At 46.9% G+C, this 17,839-nt stretch overlaps 2 protein-coding genes across 4 annotated transcripts in view; one reads left to right on the top strand and one right to left on the bottom strand.

The window, feature by feature from the left end:
* Positions 1-5,109: 5,109 nt before the first annotated feature.
* Positions 5,110-6,096, top strand: LOC126082418 (olfactory receptor 13C7-like). The gene has a single exon (XM_049894948.1). The coding sequence runs from the start codon at positions 5,110-5,112 to the stop codon at positions 6,094-6,096; it is 987 nt and encodes a 328-aa protein (XP_049750905.1).
* The window catches only part of TMEM8B (transmembrane protein 8B), a 31,538-nt gene continuing 19,087 nt past the window's right edge, over positions 5,389-17,839 (bottom strand). For all 3 annotated transcript variants that reach the window (XM_049896691.1, XM_049896688.1, XM_049896689.1), the window contains 4 exons: positions 17,560-17,738; positions 12,621-12,767; positions 12,339-12,455; positions 5,389-12,093 (listed from right to left, as the gene is read on the bottom strand). In XM_049896691.1, the coding sequence (XP_049752648.1) occupies positions 11,758-12,093; positions 12,339-12,455; positions 12,621-12,767; positions 17,560-17,738 (779 nt within the window). In that variant the 3' untranslated portion in view covers positions 5,389-11,757. The remainder of the gene's footprint in view (positions 12,094-12,338; positions 12,456-12,620; positions 12,768-17,559; positions 17,739-17,839) is intronic.

The raw sequence follows: 17,839 nt of genomic DNA, 5'->3' as shown, positions 1-17,839 counted from the left end.
GTATCAACTTGGTTAGGCCATGTGTGGTTGTCCTCCATTTTGTGATTTTCCTATGTGTTACAAATCATAATCTCTGCCTGTAGTTAAAGATGATTTGGGTGGGATGTAACACCCTTGCTCAGGCCACAGCCCTAATCCAATGTAAAGGGAGTTTGCCTAGGATGTGGCCTGCACCACCTTTTATTTTACAAGAGATGAAAAGAAAGGGAAGCAAGCAGAGAGTTGGGGATCTCATACCACCAAGAAAGCAGGACCAGGAGCAAAATGCGTCCTTTGGACCTGGGATCCCTGCACCTAAGAAGGTCCTCAACCAGGGGAATATTGAGGAGAAGGACCTTCCTCCAGAGCCGACAAAGAGAGAAAGCCTTCCCCTGGAGCCGGCACCCTGAATTTGGACTTCTAGCCTACTAAAAAAACTGTGAGAAAATAAACCTCTCTTTGTCAAAGCCATCCAAGTGTAGTACTTCTGTTATAGCAGCACTAGATGACTAAGACAGAGGGCATTAGTGCTGACATGTTGTTGTTGTTGTTAGGTGCCATCAAATCAGTTCCGACTCATAGCGACCCTACGCACAACAGAACGAAACAGTGCCCGGTCCTGAGCCATCCTTGCAATCGTTATGCTTGAGCTCATTGTTGTAGCCACTGTGTCACTGTGCTGACATAAGCCATGCTATTTTCAATCGCCTCATATGCATACAAAAGCTGAGCAATGAATAAGAAGACTGAAGAAGAATTGATGCCTTTGAATTATGGTGTTGACAAAGAATACTGAATATACTATAGATTGCTAGAAGAACGAACAAGTCTGTCATGGAAGAAGTATAGCCAGAATGCTGCTTAGATACCAGGATGGCAAGACTTTGTCTCATGTACTTTGGACATGTTATCAGGAAGGATATCATGCTTGGTAATGTAGAGGGCCGGAAAAAGAGAGGAAGACCCTCAATGAGCTAGGTCAACACAATGGCTGCAACAATGGGCTCAAACATAACAACGGTTGTGAGGATGGTGCAGGACCAAGCAATATTTCATTCTTTTTTACATAAGGTAGCTATGAGTCGAAACTACCTCTACAGCATCTAACAACAAGTGCTGCTCAGCAATAGTTCTGGTTCTCCTCCATCTGGGCATGAGGTAGGATTACACATGGCCATGGGTTGTGGGCAGATGTGACATGTGTCACTTCCGGGTCAAAGCATTTAGTTACTGATACAAGATGCTCCAGTGTGCCTTCCCCCACCATAAAGATTGGCGACGTTCCAGACTGTGAAGCCTCAATTTTCCAAGGACCCTGAGGAAGATGACATGGAGCAGAGCCCCAGAAAACACAGAGTGGACGTGAAGCATGTCATTTTAAGACTTTGAGATTATGGAACTGTGTGTTGCTGCAGCAGGACCTCACCCATCCTGACTGACCCCGAGGGAATAGCAGCTCCTCTCTCATGTCCCAGCCTGTGCCCATGTTGGCAGAGTCGAAGCTGCTGGTAACCTGACAGCATGATATTTTCCAGACACAGACTGCTTTTGCTGGGGCCAGAAGCCTGTGGCCTTGTGAGCTGGTTCTAATTTCCACGAATGTGATGTGATTAGTCTCCTGATTTGTGAAGAAACCCCACTGCAGTGCTATAAATCGCTTTTGTATGACTTTTCTAGCCATGGTCTCGTAACTTCCACCCAAGTGATTGGGCAGGACTGTGTGATAGGGTAATTGTGGCCCACCAAGGGGACTGGTTAGTTTTGTCATCACCCTGGACTTGAAATGAGCCACTCCAGAGGTGGAAAAGAGAGAATCCCACCACCACCAACGAAGAAGAGACAGAGCGTCCTTTGGGCCTGGGATTCCTATGCTGAGAAGCTCTTGGAAGCAAGAGACGAAGAGAGAGAGCAGGCTGTAACCCTGAAGACAGTGAGAAGTGGTAGCAGGAGAGACCCAAAGCAGGGACCCAACAGCAGAGACTCAGAAGCAGGGACCTGGCAGCAGGGGTCGGGTCATCGGGCTTCCCAGCCCAAGGAGCAAGAAGGCTGAGTATCTTTGGGCAGAGGCCCACGGCCAGGGAGAGGTGCGCCTGAGAGCACAGCTGAAAAGAGGCTCTCCTGATAGAGCTGTATCCTAGTGTCCCTGATCTTGAATTGTAACCTGTTACTTCCCTAATAAAACCCATAATCGTGAGTATTGTCTGTGAGCTCTGTGTGTCCACTGCAATGAATTATCCAACCCAGTAGAGAAGTAGAGAGTGCTATGGGAGGAATGGTTGGTGTCAGAATTAGCAAAGATAGCGGAAAGAGAAGGCATGCCTGACTTCCCTTCATAAGAATCAGCCTTGGGCTGTGGGTCTTGATTCTCCTTCCTCCTTGTGAAGTTACAGGAGGTCAGACACTGCCCTATGCCATTTTTACACCCACTCTCCTGATTTAGCTCTTCAGAAAGAGCAGCTGTTACTAGAGATTCTTGGTACCTACCTCCCCCCACCCTCCCCTGACTCCCGCCCAGGCTCTTCTCTAGCAATCAAAATGGCTGCCATCTTTCTTTTGGTGTGTGTGTTGAGGGGGTTGGGGGGAATGTGATCTCCAGGTAAGACATCTGGGATCAGGGTTTTTGCCAGAACAACTGCACTGGATCTTAATAAACTGTCAGTAAAACTCAAATGGCAACCACTGACCCCTCCCAGGTTCGGGGCACAGGAGGGTGACAGTGATGAAGTCCTTTGCCTTCAATAGCTCACAGTCTAGTCAGAGAGAGGTACATAATAAACTAACTACAGTACAAGGCTGAATGAAATTAATCTATGTTAAATAGCTGTTATCAGCGTAGTAAGGTCTGGGGAGGAGTCTGAGAAGGCTACACAGAAAGATGGTGTGTGAGCTGAGCCTGGAAGGACAAGTGGAAGAGAAGGGCCATTCCAGCCTGAAGAGACAGCATGAGAAGAGAGACGAGCTAGGAGCATGTGTAGTTTGTCCGTGCGATGGGGATTTGTCTGATGAGGTTGGTGAAGGCTGCAGGAAGGGTGCAGGGAGGGGAAGCAGGACAGCAGGCTAGAGCCTGATCACAAAAGACCTCAAATGCTCCGCCATTCCCACCTGGTCTTTTTGATGGAGACAACAGTGAGAAAGAGAAATGCATAGTCAGGTGGTTTCCTGCCCGTCACCTGCTTGAAAACACCGCAAACTCATGCCCAGCATCAGAAGTTGCGACTAACACAGGTCTTTTTGTAACAACACCCCCAGCAAAGACCAAGCCCTTACCATTCTTCTTTTAAGATTTCAGGTTTTGTTTTGTCTTTACATCTTAGACTCAAAGTGAATCAGTCCAGGCAGGGACCTCAAAGGTCTCTTACGCCCAGGGAGAAGAAATGTGTCCAAGCTTACCAAGACAGGGAGCGAAAGATTATAAACTCCATGAGGGCAGAAGCTGCATCTGTCTCTGCGTATTCCCAGCACCTGGTCCAGGGCCTAGCATATAGTAGATACTCAGTAACTATTTGTTGAATGATCAATAAATGAGCCATCACACTCATGCAATTCTTTTTTACCAAACCTCAGCAAGAGAAACCCTACCTGTAAAAGTTCATGTGGATAAGATTAGAGGTTAGTTGCTGACCCACATTAACCAACTGCCACTGTCTGTTCCAGCAACTGTTCCTTAATAGTCACCTGATTCAGGGTGGAGGAGAGAAAATCAGCATAGGCTCTGGGGAGAGAGGGTGTCATGAAAGATGCTGAAACTCATGTCTGCGAGGTACGTCCTATCTGAGCTACCCTGCAGCCCCATTTTTCAAGGAAGAATTGAGCCCCAGAGAAGCCAAGTAACTTGGTCAGTATCACACAGCTAGTTAGTGCTGAAGTTGAGATGCAAAGCTGGGTTTTTGAATCATGCCTCCGATATTCATGAGTGGCTGATATTGGCAGGACTTGCTGTATGATGAACTGCTAGAAGGGAGAAGACAGAGTCTTACTCTCAAGATGTACAACAAACCAAAGGAATGGGTAAAGAGCTGTGGGAGCACAAGAAGGGGGCAGGTAACTCTGCATGGGGCAGGAGAAGAAAGAAGGGGGGAGCTGGGATCTGAAGAATGAGCAGCTGCGCCTCCACTGGGTGGGAGGGACGTGCCTATAGAAGGGAATTGCCTGGGCAAAAATGTAGAACTGGGAAAAGACATGGTTTATTTGGGAAAGGGTGAGCCCTTTGGCCCCTACAGATGGTTGATGCAATTAAACAAGGGGAATGAGAGAAAAAAACTAGTCCTGGAGAAAGACAGATGGTGCTCCAAGACGGTCACAGGACACTGGCCTCCCTATCAATGCAGGAAGGAAGGGAGAGAGGAGGTGGGGGATCATATCCTCTGAATGATAAACGTTCACACTCAGCTCCTATTTCTTCTTCAGACCAGGGACTCCTTTCCTGTCCTAACAAGATTGCTGTGCCCTGGGGACACTTGGGTTCCCTGCTGCAAATGCCTGACACTGGCCATTCTCAAGTAGACAGTGAGACCAGTTCAGAACAGCGAGGGAAGCTATCTGGGAGAAAATGGCAGCCTCTTCCCACTCCTCCAGCTATAAAGGTAGTCAATGACCAACAACATTTCTGCCAGGTTAGACTCTGATTTTTCCTTTTTGTATGGTATCGTCATCAATATCATTTACTGCTGTAGTCTCAGCACTTAAAACATATCTAGCACACAGTGGGCAGTCAATAAATATTCAGTGAATGAATTAAATCTGGAACACTACGGGCATAATTCAATCATCTGGAGTCATAACCTAGAAAAGACGCTTCCTTTTAGCAGCCAAGAACTCTTTAGATGCCAAAGGAGCATGTCAAATGGAATCCCACTCTATTGTCTCCTCTGAGCCCACCCTGGGGAGAGCAGCAAGGAGCCTGGGGGACTGTAATGTGCAACATCCTCCCCTAAACTACAGCAGTAGAACTGCAGAGCTGAGAGGGCCAGCTTACAGACTTGAAGTCCAACTCTCTCACTACCCAGATGGTGAAACTAAATCTCAGAGAGCGGGGTGACCTCAGGTCACACATACAGGTTCCTCGACTCCTGGGCCAGCCAGAGCTTCTTCCAAAATCTGTGTGGTCCAGATGGAAAAGGAGGGAGAATGATGGATGGGGCAAACCAGACAGCTATCAGGGAGTATATCCTGCTGGGGTTATCTGAGCACCATAACCTAGAGATGGTCCTGTTTGTCCTTTGCCTGGGCATCTACTGTGTGGATGTGATGGGGAACTCCCTCCTCATAGCGCTGAACATGCTGGACCCTCACCTGCACAACCCCATGTACTTCTTCCTCAGCAACCTCTCCCTCATGGGCATCCTTGGTATATCCTCCTTTGTGCCACTCATGCTGGTCAACTTCCTGGAAGCCCGAAGGACCATCTCCTTCCCTGGCTGTGCCCTACAAATGTACCTGACCCTGGCACTGGGCTCCACAGAGTGCCTGCTCCTTGCCGTGATGGCATATGACCGTTATGTGGCTATCTGCCAGCCACTTAGGTATTCAGAGCTCATGAGTGGGCAGCTTTGCATGTGGATGGCAGTGCTGAGCTGGGGGATAGGCTTCACCAACTCACTGCTGCAGTCCATCCTGGCCTGGCACCTCTCCTTTTGTGGCCACAATGTCATTAACCACTTCTTCTGTGAGATCTTGGCAGTGATAAAACTGGCCTGTGGGGACATCTCCCTAAATGCATTGGCATTAATGGTGGCCACAGCTGTCCTAACGCTGACCCCGTTCCTGCTCATGTTTCTCTCCTACATTTTCATCCTTGCTGCCATCCTTAGGGTACCTTCTGCTGCAGGCTGGAGCAAGGCTTTTTCTACCTGCTCTTCTCACCTAATAGTGGTGGTGATTTTCTATGGAACTATCTCCTTCATGTACTTGAAGCCCAAAGCCAAGGACCCTGACTTAGATAAGATTATTACATTGTTCTATGGGGACATGACACCCTCACTGAACCCTACCATCTACAGCCTGAGGAATACAGAGGTGAAAGCCACTGTAATAGCTCTGCTGCGGGGAGATCTGCTGTCCAGGAAAATGTCCCACTTTTGCTGCTGCACTCCATCTTTATCAGTCAGGATAGGTTAGGTTATGCTGTGGTAATGACCTCGACATTTCAGTGGCTTAAAACCATAAGGATTTATTTCTCGCTCGTGCTTCAGGTCCATTAGCGGATAGATGGGCGTTCTGCTCTGCATCATCGCCTTCAGATCCCTCTGGGAGTAAGGATGACAAAGCAGCTACCATCTGCAACACTACAGGTCATCATGACAAAAGGAAAAGAGAAAGTGACAAAGTATGCACTCTTAAAATTTCCATTCAGAAGTGACATCTTACTTCCACTTATGTTTCATCAGTCAACACAAGTCACATGACCACATCTAACATCAAGGAAGAAGGGAAGCTTGGCTACCATGTGTCCGGAAGGAAAGAGCGGACTGAGATATTTGTGAATAGACTAATGACTACCATACTATCCTAGTCAACCCAAGAGCTGCTAGAGATTTGGCTTCCTTTGCCCTGACCACCCATCCTACATACTGAGTGAAAGGTTACTCATCTTACGGTAGCTTTGTACTGTGTCAACCTAACTAGGTTGGAACTACATTTCCCAAAATTCTCTTCCCTGTATGGTTCAGAGTTAGGATTGACCACTAGAGAGATTTGTGTAAGATTTGAGAGGCGGAAGTGAAGCAGCAAATATATTTTATGCTTAGGTCAGTATAGGACACCAGGCACTGTAGGAACACATATATCTTGTCACTGATCTACTGGCTTGCCTTGTTAGCATGGGGTAGAAGCTGGGCCCTCAGCTCCTCTACTTGTCACCAGCTTTCTTCCTTCAACTGTTCTGAATCCTGAGCCAAGTACAGCTCTGTCATGGATTGAATTCTGTCCCCCCAAAATATGTGCATCTATTTGGCTAAGCTATGATTCCCAGTACTGTCCATTTTGTCATCTGATGTGATTTTCCTATCTGTTGTAAATCCTACCTCTATGATGTCAATGAGATGGCATTAGTGGCAGTTATGTTAATGAGGCAGGACTCAATCTGTAAGATTAGATTATGTCTTAAGCCAATCTCTTTTGAGATACAAACGACAGAAGCAAGTAGAGACACTGGAACCTCATACCACCAAGAAACAAGAGCCGGGAGTGAGCACGTCCTTTGGACCCAGGGTTCCTGCACTGAGAAGCTTCTAGTCTAAGAGAAGACAGATGACAAGGATCTTCCTCTAGAGCCAACAGAGAGAGAAAGCCTTCCCCTGGAGCTGGCACCCTGAATTTCGGACTTCTAGCCTCCTAGACTATAAGAGAATAAACTTGTTTGTTAAAGCCATCCACTTTTATTTGTTATAGCAGCACTAGGTAATTAAGACAAGCTCCTTGGTGAAGAACACCAGCTTCTTCTGTAGGTCTCCCACGTCATTGAGATTGAAGGCAGTGTGAGACAGACACAGGTTCCAGTTTGTCCTCATGGGTCCTAGTTTGTCCTTACTCTCCCTCGGTTTACATCCAGCTTTTCTACCTGACTGCCAGCCCAGCTGACCTACTGCAGGTTCAACACCAAATGCAGAGGTAGCAGTTTTACATAGACTTCTCCAACTGCTCCCCCAACTGCATAAAGCCTATTCTCTATAATAAATCCCTTACGTCACTCACAGTGGTTCTGCTACTTTGATAAGCTCGAACTAATTCACCATTCTTCATATCAAGAATCTTTGATGGGTTCCCATTTCTACAGCATTAAGTCCAAATTCTTCAGCTGAGTCCTCAAGGCCCTCCAGAATCTGGCCCCACCAGCTTCTGCAGCCTTGTTTTCCACTAGCCCCATTCACATGAGCCGTTCCCCCTTACTACATCGTCTGTACTGTCCCATCTCCATATCTACTCATGCTGTTCTACGATAAGACCTAGAACAAATTTTAAAAGCCAGGTTAGACACCACCTTTCATGCATCCTTTCCTAGTGCAGTTCGAAATTATTCTCTTTCCTTTATATTCTACAGCACTTTGTTAGTCTTTCACTTAGTAACTATCCCATTCTGCCTTACATTAGTTATATCTCACAATGTCAGCTCCTTGAGGGCAGAATTCAACCAGGTCTGGTTCACCCCTAGAGCTCCCACAGAGCCTTCTCTATAGAAGATTTGCTGAACTGAATTCTCACTTAGAAGCCCTCACAAAGTCATCACCTGGGGATTGAGCCTTATGTTACTGTAATTGCTCCAAGCAACTGTAAATGGTCAGGGGTCCTAGTCTGGCTATGTATGCAGACACACATGAGGGTCCAGCAATATCTGCTGACCACAGCCCTGTATTCAAGGAAGACAGGTGTTGTTTGGATCTTGTGCTGTCTCCCACTGAAACAAATCAGGAGACAACCGAAGAGACTGAGGTTCCAGGCCTGGTTCAGCAGCTACGCCCAGAGCTGTCTTATTGCTGATGTCCCACCCCACAGGGATCCCCTAGGTACCTCAAATCAAAGTGTCCAAAACTGAACTCATCACATACAACCCTCGTCATGGATTAAATTGTGTCCCCCCAAAATATGTGTCAACTTGGTTAGGCCATGATTCCCAGTATTGCGTGGTTGTCCTCCATTTTGTGATTGTAATTTTATGTTAAAGAGGATTATACTGTGATTGTAATACCCTTACTAAGATCACATCCCTGATCCAATGTAAATGGAGTTTCCCTGGAGTGTGGCCTGCACCACCTTTTATCTTACAAGAGATAAAAGGACAGGGAAGCAAGCAGAGAGTGGGGATCTCATACCACCAAGAAAGAAGCACCAGGAAAGAGCATATCCTTTGGGCCCTGGGTTCCTGCATAGACAAGCTCCTAGTTCAGGGCAAGATTGATGAGAAGGACCTTCACCCAGAGCAAACAGAGAAAGAAAGCCTTCCCCTGAAGCTGACGCCCTGAATTTGGACTTCTAGCCTACTAGACTGTGAGAGAATAAATTTCTCTTTGTTAAAGCCATCCACTTGTGGTATTATCTCTTATAGCAACACTAGATGACTAAGATACCCCTTGAAAGTCATGTCACCATCTCAGGGAATAGCACTACCAGCCCGGAGTCACCGAGCCAGAAACATGGTGGTCACCATAGACTTCCTGTTATCCCTCACCATCCCATACATCCAACCAGTCACTAAGTCCTATAGAGGCCCTCTTTTTCATTGCCACTGCATTAAGAAGCATTTACTATCTCTCTCTCAAATACTGCAACAGCTGTGTCACCACACCACTGTCATCCAAACTCTCTCCAAAATCCATCCTTCACGCTGGCCATCTAAAACATCAATTGAAGCTACTCTCCAGCTTAAATCCCTGCCCATTTCCTGTAGGATAAAAACTAGACACGCTCTTTTGTCCACCCTCATCACTGGCTGCTTGCCTCCACTGGCCTACTTACATACACACACTCTCTCTCTCTCTTCAGGCCCAGGCATACGGAACTATTCAGTTCCCTGAAAAAGTATGTCTTTCCTGCCTTTGTGTCTTTCCCTCCTTCATCCCTCCCCATGTCCAAACACTTCAGCCCTTTGACAAACATATATTGAACACTTATCACGTACCAGGTGAGGCACTGTTCTAAGTGCTTTACTCACTGGAGACTAAATGGAACAATGGAAATCTCAGAGGGCAGATGCAGTGTAGACATGGTGGTCAGAGAAAATGCTCCTCCAACAGCTTGGCATTATGTAAGCACATTTTATTCTCACTCAAACCTCCTCTTCCAGGGAGCCCCTTCTGATCTCCCTAGCTGGGTGTGATCTGTCCTGGCTCCATTTCCTTCCTCAATGACTTCTGTATTCTGCTGACTCTGTCCTGAATTCCACCTAGTTGGGTTCATCTGTCCTGTGACCTGGCTCTGTACATCTTAGTGTGATGGATTACTTCTTACATGGGAATAGTTTTTTTTGTTTGTTTTATTTTTTTTTTAGACAGTTTTTTTCTGATATAAGAACAGACACATAGCCCATACCTCTTTTGTCCTTTTTGCCATTTAGTTGGCCCCATCATTCTCTACCCAGTTCCCCAAGGAAGAAATGTGGATGCAGAAAGCAGAGAACAAAGGAATCTTTTCCTGGCTTTTGGGTTTCAAAAGCCTAGGCCCAGAATGGAACGCAAAAGACTTAAGGAGTAGACGAAAGATCTGGGAGAAAACATAGAAAAGTAAGGCTTCCCCACCTCCAGATTAACAAAAGATTCATTCCCTGAGCTAGAGGAAAGAAAGAAAAAGGAGGGGAAGTAATGAGAGCATTGGCACAGGAGGGTCCCAAAAGGGAGGGGCCCTGAGCTGCAGTACCCAGGCCAAGTCTTGAGAAGGTGGCAAACCTCTGCATAAATTTGCAGAATTTAAAAGCCGGAGCCACCCATGCCTTGCTGGTCAACTAAAACCCAGGGAGGCAGCAAGATCCCCGAATAGAAATGGCTTCAAGGTGTTTCTAGATAGCCAAGGCCTTGAACTACCTCAAACATCTTCCCATGTGACACAGAAGTGGCAGAGAGAGCCTTAATACTGAAAAAGGTTATGCCAATGACAACAAGAAACTTCTCCGGGATGACCTGTCTGGGCCACTGAGGACCAGGTGCCACGACAGAAATGCAGCATGGACAATGGGACCAGAGAAAACACTCTCTCCACATCCTGGCATTATGTACACCCCTCAGAACTCTGCTATGACCCCTGTGGAAAGAAAAGAAATCCAAAATTGACAAAAGATTATGTTTCTGGCACTCAAAGTGGGGGCTAAAAATAGACATTACATTCTTGTGATATTTCTTACAGGTCTGAGATTCATACCTGCTCCACCAGGTACCTAGACTTCCTTCCCTACTGAGTGTGAGTTTCATGAGGGAGGTCTCTCATACCAATTTAAGTCTTCTCAGCCACCCCCCCTCCAACACACACACTCACACACTCTCTACTCCCAGCTAGTGCAGCCTGGTCTCCCTTCAAACTAGCCCAGTGCCTGGAACAGCAAGCATTGGAAGGTATTTGGAAGTGAATGCAAGGACCAGATGGGAGGGATGAGGTGTGTACATGATGGGGTCAAAGCCTCAAACAGTAGCTCCTGCAGGTCATTCAGGCTGGGCTTCCATCACTCCTGCTGATTTCCTGAGGGTCCCTCTTCCCCTACGCTCCCACATCATTGGCCCCAGAAAAAGAGGCAGCAGAGAACCAGCACATACTTCATTGGAAACACACCAGACTCCACCTCCATCAACTCAGGATACCAGCCACCCTAGCCCAGCCCCATTTGTCCTGCACTCCTCAGTCCCTCACACAGCACAGCCCAGCCCAGTCACTGCCTCTGGGAAAGTAGTCTGAGGCCAGAGTTGCTGAGCTGCTGGGATGATCTGGAGACTCAGTTTCCCCAAGATGGACTCCATTTCCTCAGGAATGACACCATGTTCCTGAGAGAGCTTTGTCTTTCTGGGAAGGAATCCATGTCCTCCGGAGGGCTCCACACCCCTAGGAGGGGCTCCCTGGTTCTGAGGGGCTCTGTGTCCTTGCACAGACTCCAATTCTTAAGAAGGATTCCATGGATGCAGGATGACTCCAGGCCCTCAGTTCCACGTCCCTGGGGCAAGCACTGGGTCCCTGGAAGAACTCCGTATCCTTAAGAAAGACTCTATGTCCTCAAGAAATACAGCTTGTCTCTCAATCCTAGGGAAGGGCTCTCTGCCCTAGGGAAGGGTTCATGTTCCCAAAGGGCCAGGCCCAAAGCCCCACTCAGCTGGCACAGATGCTGCTGACAGCGGCCCCTCCTGGGCCCACAAGGCCCAGCTCCTCCTGCTCATTGATGCACAACTGGTAACCGCAGCCCCGGGCCCGGGATCCAGATGGGACCCGGTGGTCAGTCTTGGCACGAGGGGGCAGCAAGAAGCCCACGCTGCCGGCAATAAGCATATGCCAAATGCTGTGAATGTAGAAGTAGTTGTCCCGGGTTTCCACAAAAGCATAGAGTAGGATAGCACTGCCTGCAATAAGGCTTCCTGGGCACAGGTAGAAGAGCCAGCGGCGCCACGTGGGTGGGTAGCAGTGCCGGCGGCGGACGCTGCGTACTGTCTGAGGGAGGCAGAGAAGTGGGGCCCTATTATAGCAGCCAGAGCCAGTCACTCTCAGGCTTGTCCCCTGATCCCTGGTTGTGACCTGAAGGTACCTTCCAGGACTGGAGTAGACTCCATGAGGGGCACAGTGATGATAACAGGGAGCAAGCCCACCTTAAAGTGGGGGCCAGGCACTCAGGGCTCTGCACCCAGGTTCTGTTGGGACCCCACCCCACCCTCGGCCACAGTCTTCCCCAGCCTCACCCAGGCTGTGGCCAAGATCCCCAAGGCGAAGAGACTGGGTCCAAGCAGGTTCCAGAGTCCATGCCGATCAAGCTGCAGAGCCATGGACAACAGCATAGCCCCCAGCAAATACAGCACCTAGGGAAAGAGCACTCCAGGGGCTGGGCCAGAGCTGGTGACAGCAGTCCAGGGGCTGGACAAGAATGGCAAGGGGCACTTGGCGATGCCCCCGGGGAGAGGTTGGGAGTGGATTTTAAGTAGATTTTGGCTATGGTTGCCCCCCAGGGCCCACTCTGCACTGACCTGTTTGACCACAGGCTGTAAACGAGCCATGGCAATGACAGTGACCCACACGGACATTAAGGAGCCCAGGAAATCACAGAACTGTAGCACATCGTAGTCCATGATGCAGAAAACCACAATGCCTGGCTGGTCACAGGCATGATAGAACTGGAAGAAGAAATGACAGGCGTGAGAGAAACTGGGGCAAAGGTCTACTGAAAATGGACAAAGAGGCCACAAGAGTGGTGTGCTGTCAGAGAGCAGAGGTCAGTGGTCGCTAGCTAAGCAGAACTGGGAAACAGCCAACATCCCCATTCCTGAGAACAATGTGGTAGGGAGGCCTGGTCTGCCTTGTATGCAGTTATATACCTGACAGCCCTAATCCATGTCCTAATCTTTCTGCTACTGGAATGTGTTGTGGACAGCACCCAACCTGTGAGTCCAGATCTCTCAAGCTGAGACCAATCCCTTTCCTGTCTCCTTGTGCTCACTATGTGTCCTACCTATAATCCCCATCCCTGGCCCAAGCCCTGGGGCCCAGCATTTTAGCCAACCCAGACCTGAAGCCTCCCCTGCATGTACCAGTTTCCCCTGAAAGCTTTGACTCTGAGTTGGGCTTTACCCTCAGGACTCTCACTAACTGGCCCTCTTCATCCCTTCCCACCCAATACCATGGGGGACATAGTAAGAAAAAAATCCCTAAGACCATGGAGAAGAGCATGGCACTTCATACCATAAGGAAGAATATGAGGAAGGGCTGGTGTCTACCTATCCTACCTGCACAGAACATAGTAAAGGGTAGACTACTAAGGAGGTTCAAAGGGAGTACAAGGGATGCAAGTGGAACTGGATCAAGCTAGAACGGACACCTAATTCAGGAACTAAGGTCTGCCATCAGCCTCCTTTGGCCTGCGGTTCCAACACCTCTGTCTCTCTGGACAACACTCTCATGACTTCTGGCATCCTGCATTCCATAATTTGTGAAAAGGGTTATCCAGGGATAACCTGAGTTCTCTTTGTTTTAGAATATTTGTTGTCACCTGTCTCTGAACTCCTATGTAGAATTTGTGTAATTTGAGTATTTATTGACATTCTAACGCCAGACACTAAAAACACATATGGTTTTAAGAATATCTTTGGTGCATCACTCCTGAGATTCACCTTTCAGCCAAAGATTAGACCAGCCTATAAAACAAACAATAAAACAAACAATAACACATGTAGTTCAGCTATGTATATGAGACTAAATGGGCACACCAGCCCAGGGGCAAGGATAAGAAGGCAGGAGGGGACAGGAAGGCTGGACGAATGGAAATGGGGAACCCCAGGTTGAGAAGGGGAGAGTGTTGACATGTCATGAGGTTGGCAACCAATGTCACAAAACAATATGTGTATTAACTGTTCAATGAGAAACTAATTTGCTCTGTAAACTTTTACCTAAAGCACAATAAAAAATAAAATGAGAAGGTTGAAAAAAAGAATATCTTTGGTACAAAGATGTATCCCTCCATGGACTCTTCTAGTATTCATGGTGCCTTATGAACCCTCCAAAAGAAAGGATACTGGGTAGATCTGTAAGGACGAACAGCTCCAAACTGAGAACAAGCATATTGGTTGCTCACTCCTCCCATGTCAGGAAGAATGGGTTGTTATGGTGACAGAATCAGGATAAGAGGAAAATTTAAAAAGCTGTAATTTATCTAATGCTCCAAGATGAGATACCCAGACACAACAGAATGTAAAACTGGAAATGCAAATATATTTAATCCTTGCAAAGATTGGGATATTTGCACTCTGGATATAATGGAACTTACTGCTGGTCTCTTTTTTTTCTGTGTTCTGCTTCCATTTTCTCTTGGAAACAGTTGTGGGATTTTGCCAAGGGCCACTGAGAATTACTTGCGATGGTCTGAGAAACACAGAGGTAATGGGAAGGCAGGCTTGCAGCCAGACTGTTAGCAACCAGCAAAGAAGACTGCCCAGCCCCAGGATATCGGCTCTGCCTGTGTCTCACTGTGAAAGATATGTGGGTTGAACTCTATGGGTTAGAGTTGTACAACTGCAACGTTTGGTATATTTTCCCGGATGATTTCTTAAATTTGATTTGGTTATAGTCTCCGATTTTTTAATTAGCTATATATATATATATATTTTTTTTTTTCTTTTTTAAGTATTTGGGAAGAATTACTAAACTAGGCCATGAATTTCTGTATATAATTCAGAGCTTCTGAGAAACTGAAGTCAGGTTAGAAAGTTATCGGTAAATGCTCACTGTGCTGGTACCAGGGGAGCAGTATAGCTCAGTAATTATGTGGAAGGATGTGGAGTCAGGCAGGGTGAGAATCTTGGCTCTACCACTCACCTTATACTTTAGACAAAGTATTTAACCTTCCCTCATCTGCAAAAAGGGATGATATTAATAAAAGTACGTATCTATTATTATTAATATTTATTATGCTACTGTGAGGATTAAATTAGCACTGGGTCTGACACACAGCAAGTATTCAGTAGATGTTCATGTACTATTATCATTATTTGAATCATTCGGCTATATAAAAATCAAGTGCTGTATTTGTGACCTGTTTTTGTTTTTTAAACACATTTTACATCTATCAGCTCCTGAAGAGCAAACCCACTGTCTGCTCCTATGTCCTGGATAGGGACTGATATACTACTCCCAGGTGTAGGCTGTCCAGAATTTAAGACAGGGAAGAAGGCTGCCATCCAGAGCATGCTAGTACTGTACAGTGTAATGGATTGCTTTTTGTGTGGCCTTTCTAGCCATGGTCTTGTAACTCCCACTCAGGTGACTGGGCGGGACTGTGTGATAGGGTAATTGTGGCCCACCAAGAGAACTGGTCAGTTTTGTCATTCCCTTGGACTTGAAATGAGCCACCCCAGAGGTGGGAAAGAGAAGAGCCAACCACCAATGAAGGAGAGCCCAGCAGGAGACACTGGCAGGAGAGACCCACAGGAAAGACCAGCAGGAGATGGTACAGTACACTTCCTGGCCCAAGGAGCGAGAAAATTGAGTGCCTTTTGGCAGAGACTGACAGCCAGGGAGAAGCCTATGCCTGATTCACAAATCTGGGACTTGCCAGCCTCCACAACCACACGAGCCATTTCCTTTATAAGGTTGGTGAGTTCTGTGAGACATTGCAGCGAATTACAGAACCCAAAGACAGGAGGGAGAGTACTGCTTGGAGAGGGAGTAGCTGATGTTTGAGATAATGGAATGGTACAGCAGCTTGGAAAAGCTGGACATTTGGGACGTCTTTAACCTCCACCTCATAGGAACCAGCTTTGTGCTGATCCTTATAAAATTATTCATTTATACTGTGAGCCACAATGTGACCAAATGGAGACTGCTGAGGAATGAAATTAAGTCTAGACTAAGGAAAGAATAGGTAAGAGGGAAAACAGGGAACCTGCCCAGGAAAACTAGACGACCGGTCCTGTTTCTGTCGAGTCAATCCCAACCCTTAGCAATCATATAGGATATATTAGAACTGTCCCATACATTTGGTGAACAACAGTATAAAGGGCATCTGACAATAAAAAAAAAGAAACAGAGTCTAATATAAAAATAGAATGAGGCATTGTTGGAACAGGCCTACAAGGGGCCAGTCAAGTAGAATTGGGGTATATACTTCTCACTCAGCTTAAAGAGCCAAGGGCTCTCTACAAGTGTCGTTGACAGCCTATTCTTCCTCATCTGTGGGAGGAACCCAGGACCCTGAGTTTCAGGACATTTACCTCCTGCTTTCTCCTAGATAATAAGTAGGATTTGTGTAACTTGGACATAAGTCTGATCTATTGATGCTGGACACCAGGGAGATGTGTATTAGTTTTTGTGATATTCTTATTGCCAAGACATGAAGAAAGTATGGATTCATTTAAGATTTCTGCAGCGCTCAAGGCAGGCACTGTATGTCACAAGATGCCAAGAGCCTAGAGATTAAATGAAGAGATTCTAAAAGTGGCATCTCCGGAGGAAAAAAAGTCTAAATTGGGGTTAAAGTCACATTATCAGATTGACTCCTCTACCTTTCCTTACAACAGGCTTGCTTATAATATGAACTTTTCTGATTACGGAGAAGTGGGGAAACACTGGGAAGGGGTTGTAGGCAGTCTGCAATGGGAATGGACAAGATTTAACATATAGCAACCTTCATAAAAATTAACTCCTTTGAGCTGGGATTTCATATCACACTAGCATGAAGACTGCACTGGACCATGTTTCCTTCTGTTATACATAAGGTTGCTTCCAGCTCCACGGCATCTAACGATCCCCACTTGCGTAAGGGTTCTTAGGATTCTGAGACCCAGACTGTTCTAAAAATTATCCAATTATAAAGCTCCCCTCTGTCTTCCAAAAGTTTTCATGAGAATTTAGGAGGCCATGGTGACCGAATGGGGAGATACCTTCATATCAAAAGAAAGAATATGCAAAAAAAAAAGAATATTCTAAAAACATACAAATCCCCAGTTTAATGGAGAACATAAAGCATAGTATAGCCAGCCCTCCCATCATGAAAGAACCTGAATGTGAACACATTCCAGGGAGAAATGAATAGAGAAGAACATGCTGAAGGTATAGACACAATTCCATACTGTATGACAGACTTTCTCAGCCAGTGTCTTAAGGTAACTGTCTCCTCTGCTCTCCGGGTAGATAGGCAGGGAGGGTGTGGAACAGCTGGAGCCCCCAAGCATATTATCTTAAGTTGCAAACAGCCTTGTTCATTTACCCCAGTGTCCTTACAAAAATTAATAGAAAATGACCTACATGATATGAAAAGGTTGGGAAGCTCTGCTGTAGAAGATGCAGAGAAGGGGAGACATATCTTCAAACTATAAGGGTGCAGACATCCTCAAACTCCTGGAGAATGTGGTGGAAATGTAGACCCTCACCCACCACCACGGATAAGGACGAGGTGACACATACACCACCGCATACCGTAGAGAAGAACATGGTGAAGGTGTAGACAGCAGCTTCAAGCACGTATCGGCTCCGAATGGCCAGGACCACAGGTGGCAAAAACATGAGGTTGCTCAGGCAGAGCAGTAGTGTGGACAGCAGCTGGAATCCATAGGTGAGCGCGTCTGCACTGTCAGTGCAGCCCCAGCCCCGCCACCCTGCAGGTGGGGAATGCACAGGGTGGAAGAGGACAGGGGAAGGCTGCCATGGGTTCAGAGACACTTCTCGCAGCCTCTTGCCAAGTCTTAGGCCACTACTA

The sequence above is a fragment of the Elephas maximus genome, chromosome 9 (genome assembly GCF_024166365.1).
Source record: "Elephas maximus indicus isolate mEleMax1 chromosome 9, mEleMax1 primary haplotype, whole genome shotgun sequence".
NCBI classification, from domain to species: domain Eukaryota; kingdom Metazoa; phylum Chordata; class Mammalia; order Proboscidea; family Elephantidae; genus Elephas; species Elephas maximus.
This window is presented reverse-complemented; position numbering and strand designations above follow the sequence as displayed.

Coding starts and splice junctions, on each gene's coding strand:
- LOC126082418 (XM_049894948.1), top strand. CDS start 5,110: ATGGATGGGGCAAACCAGACAGCTATCAGGGAGTATATCCTGCTGGGG.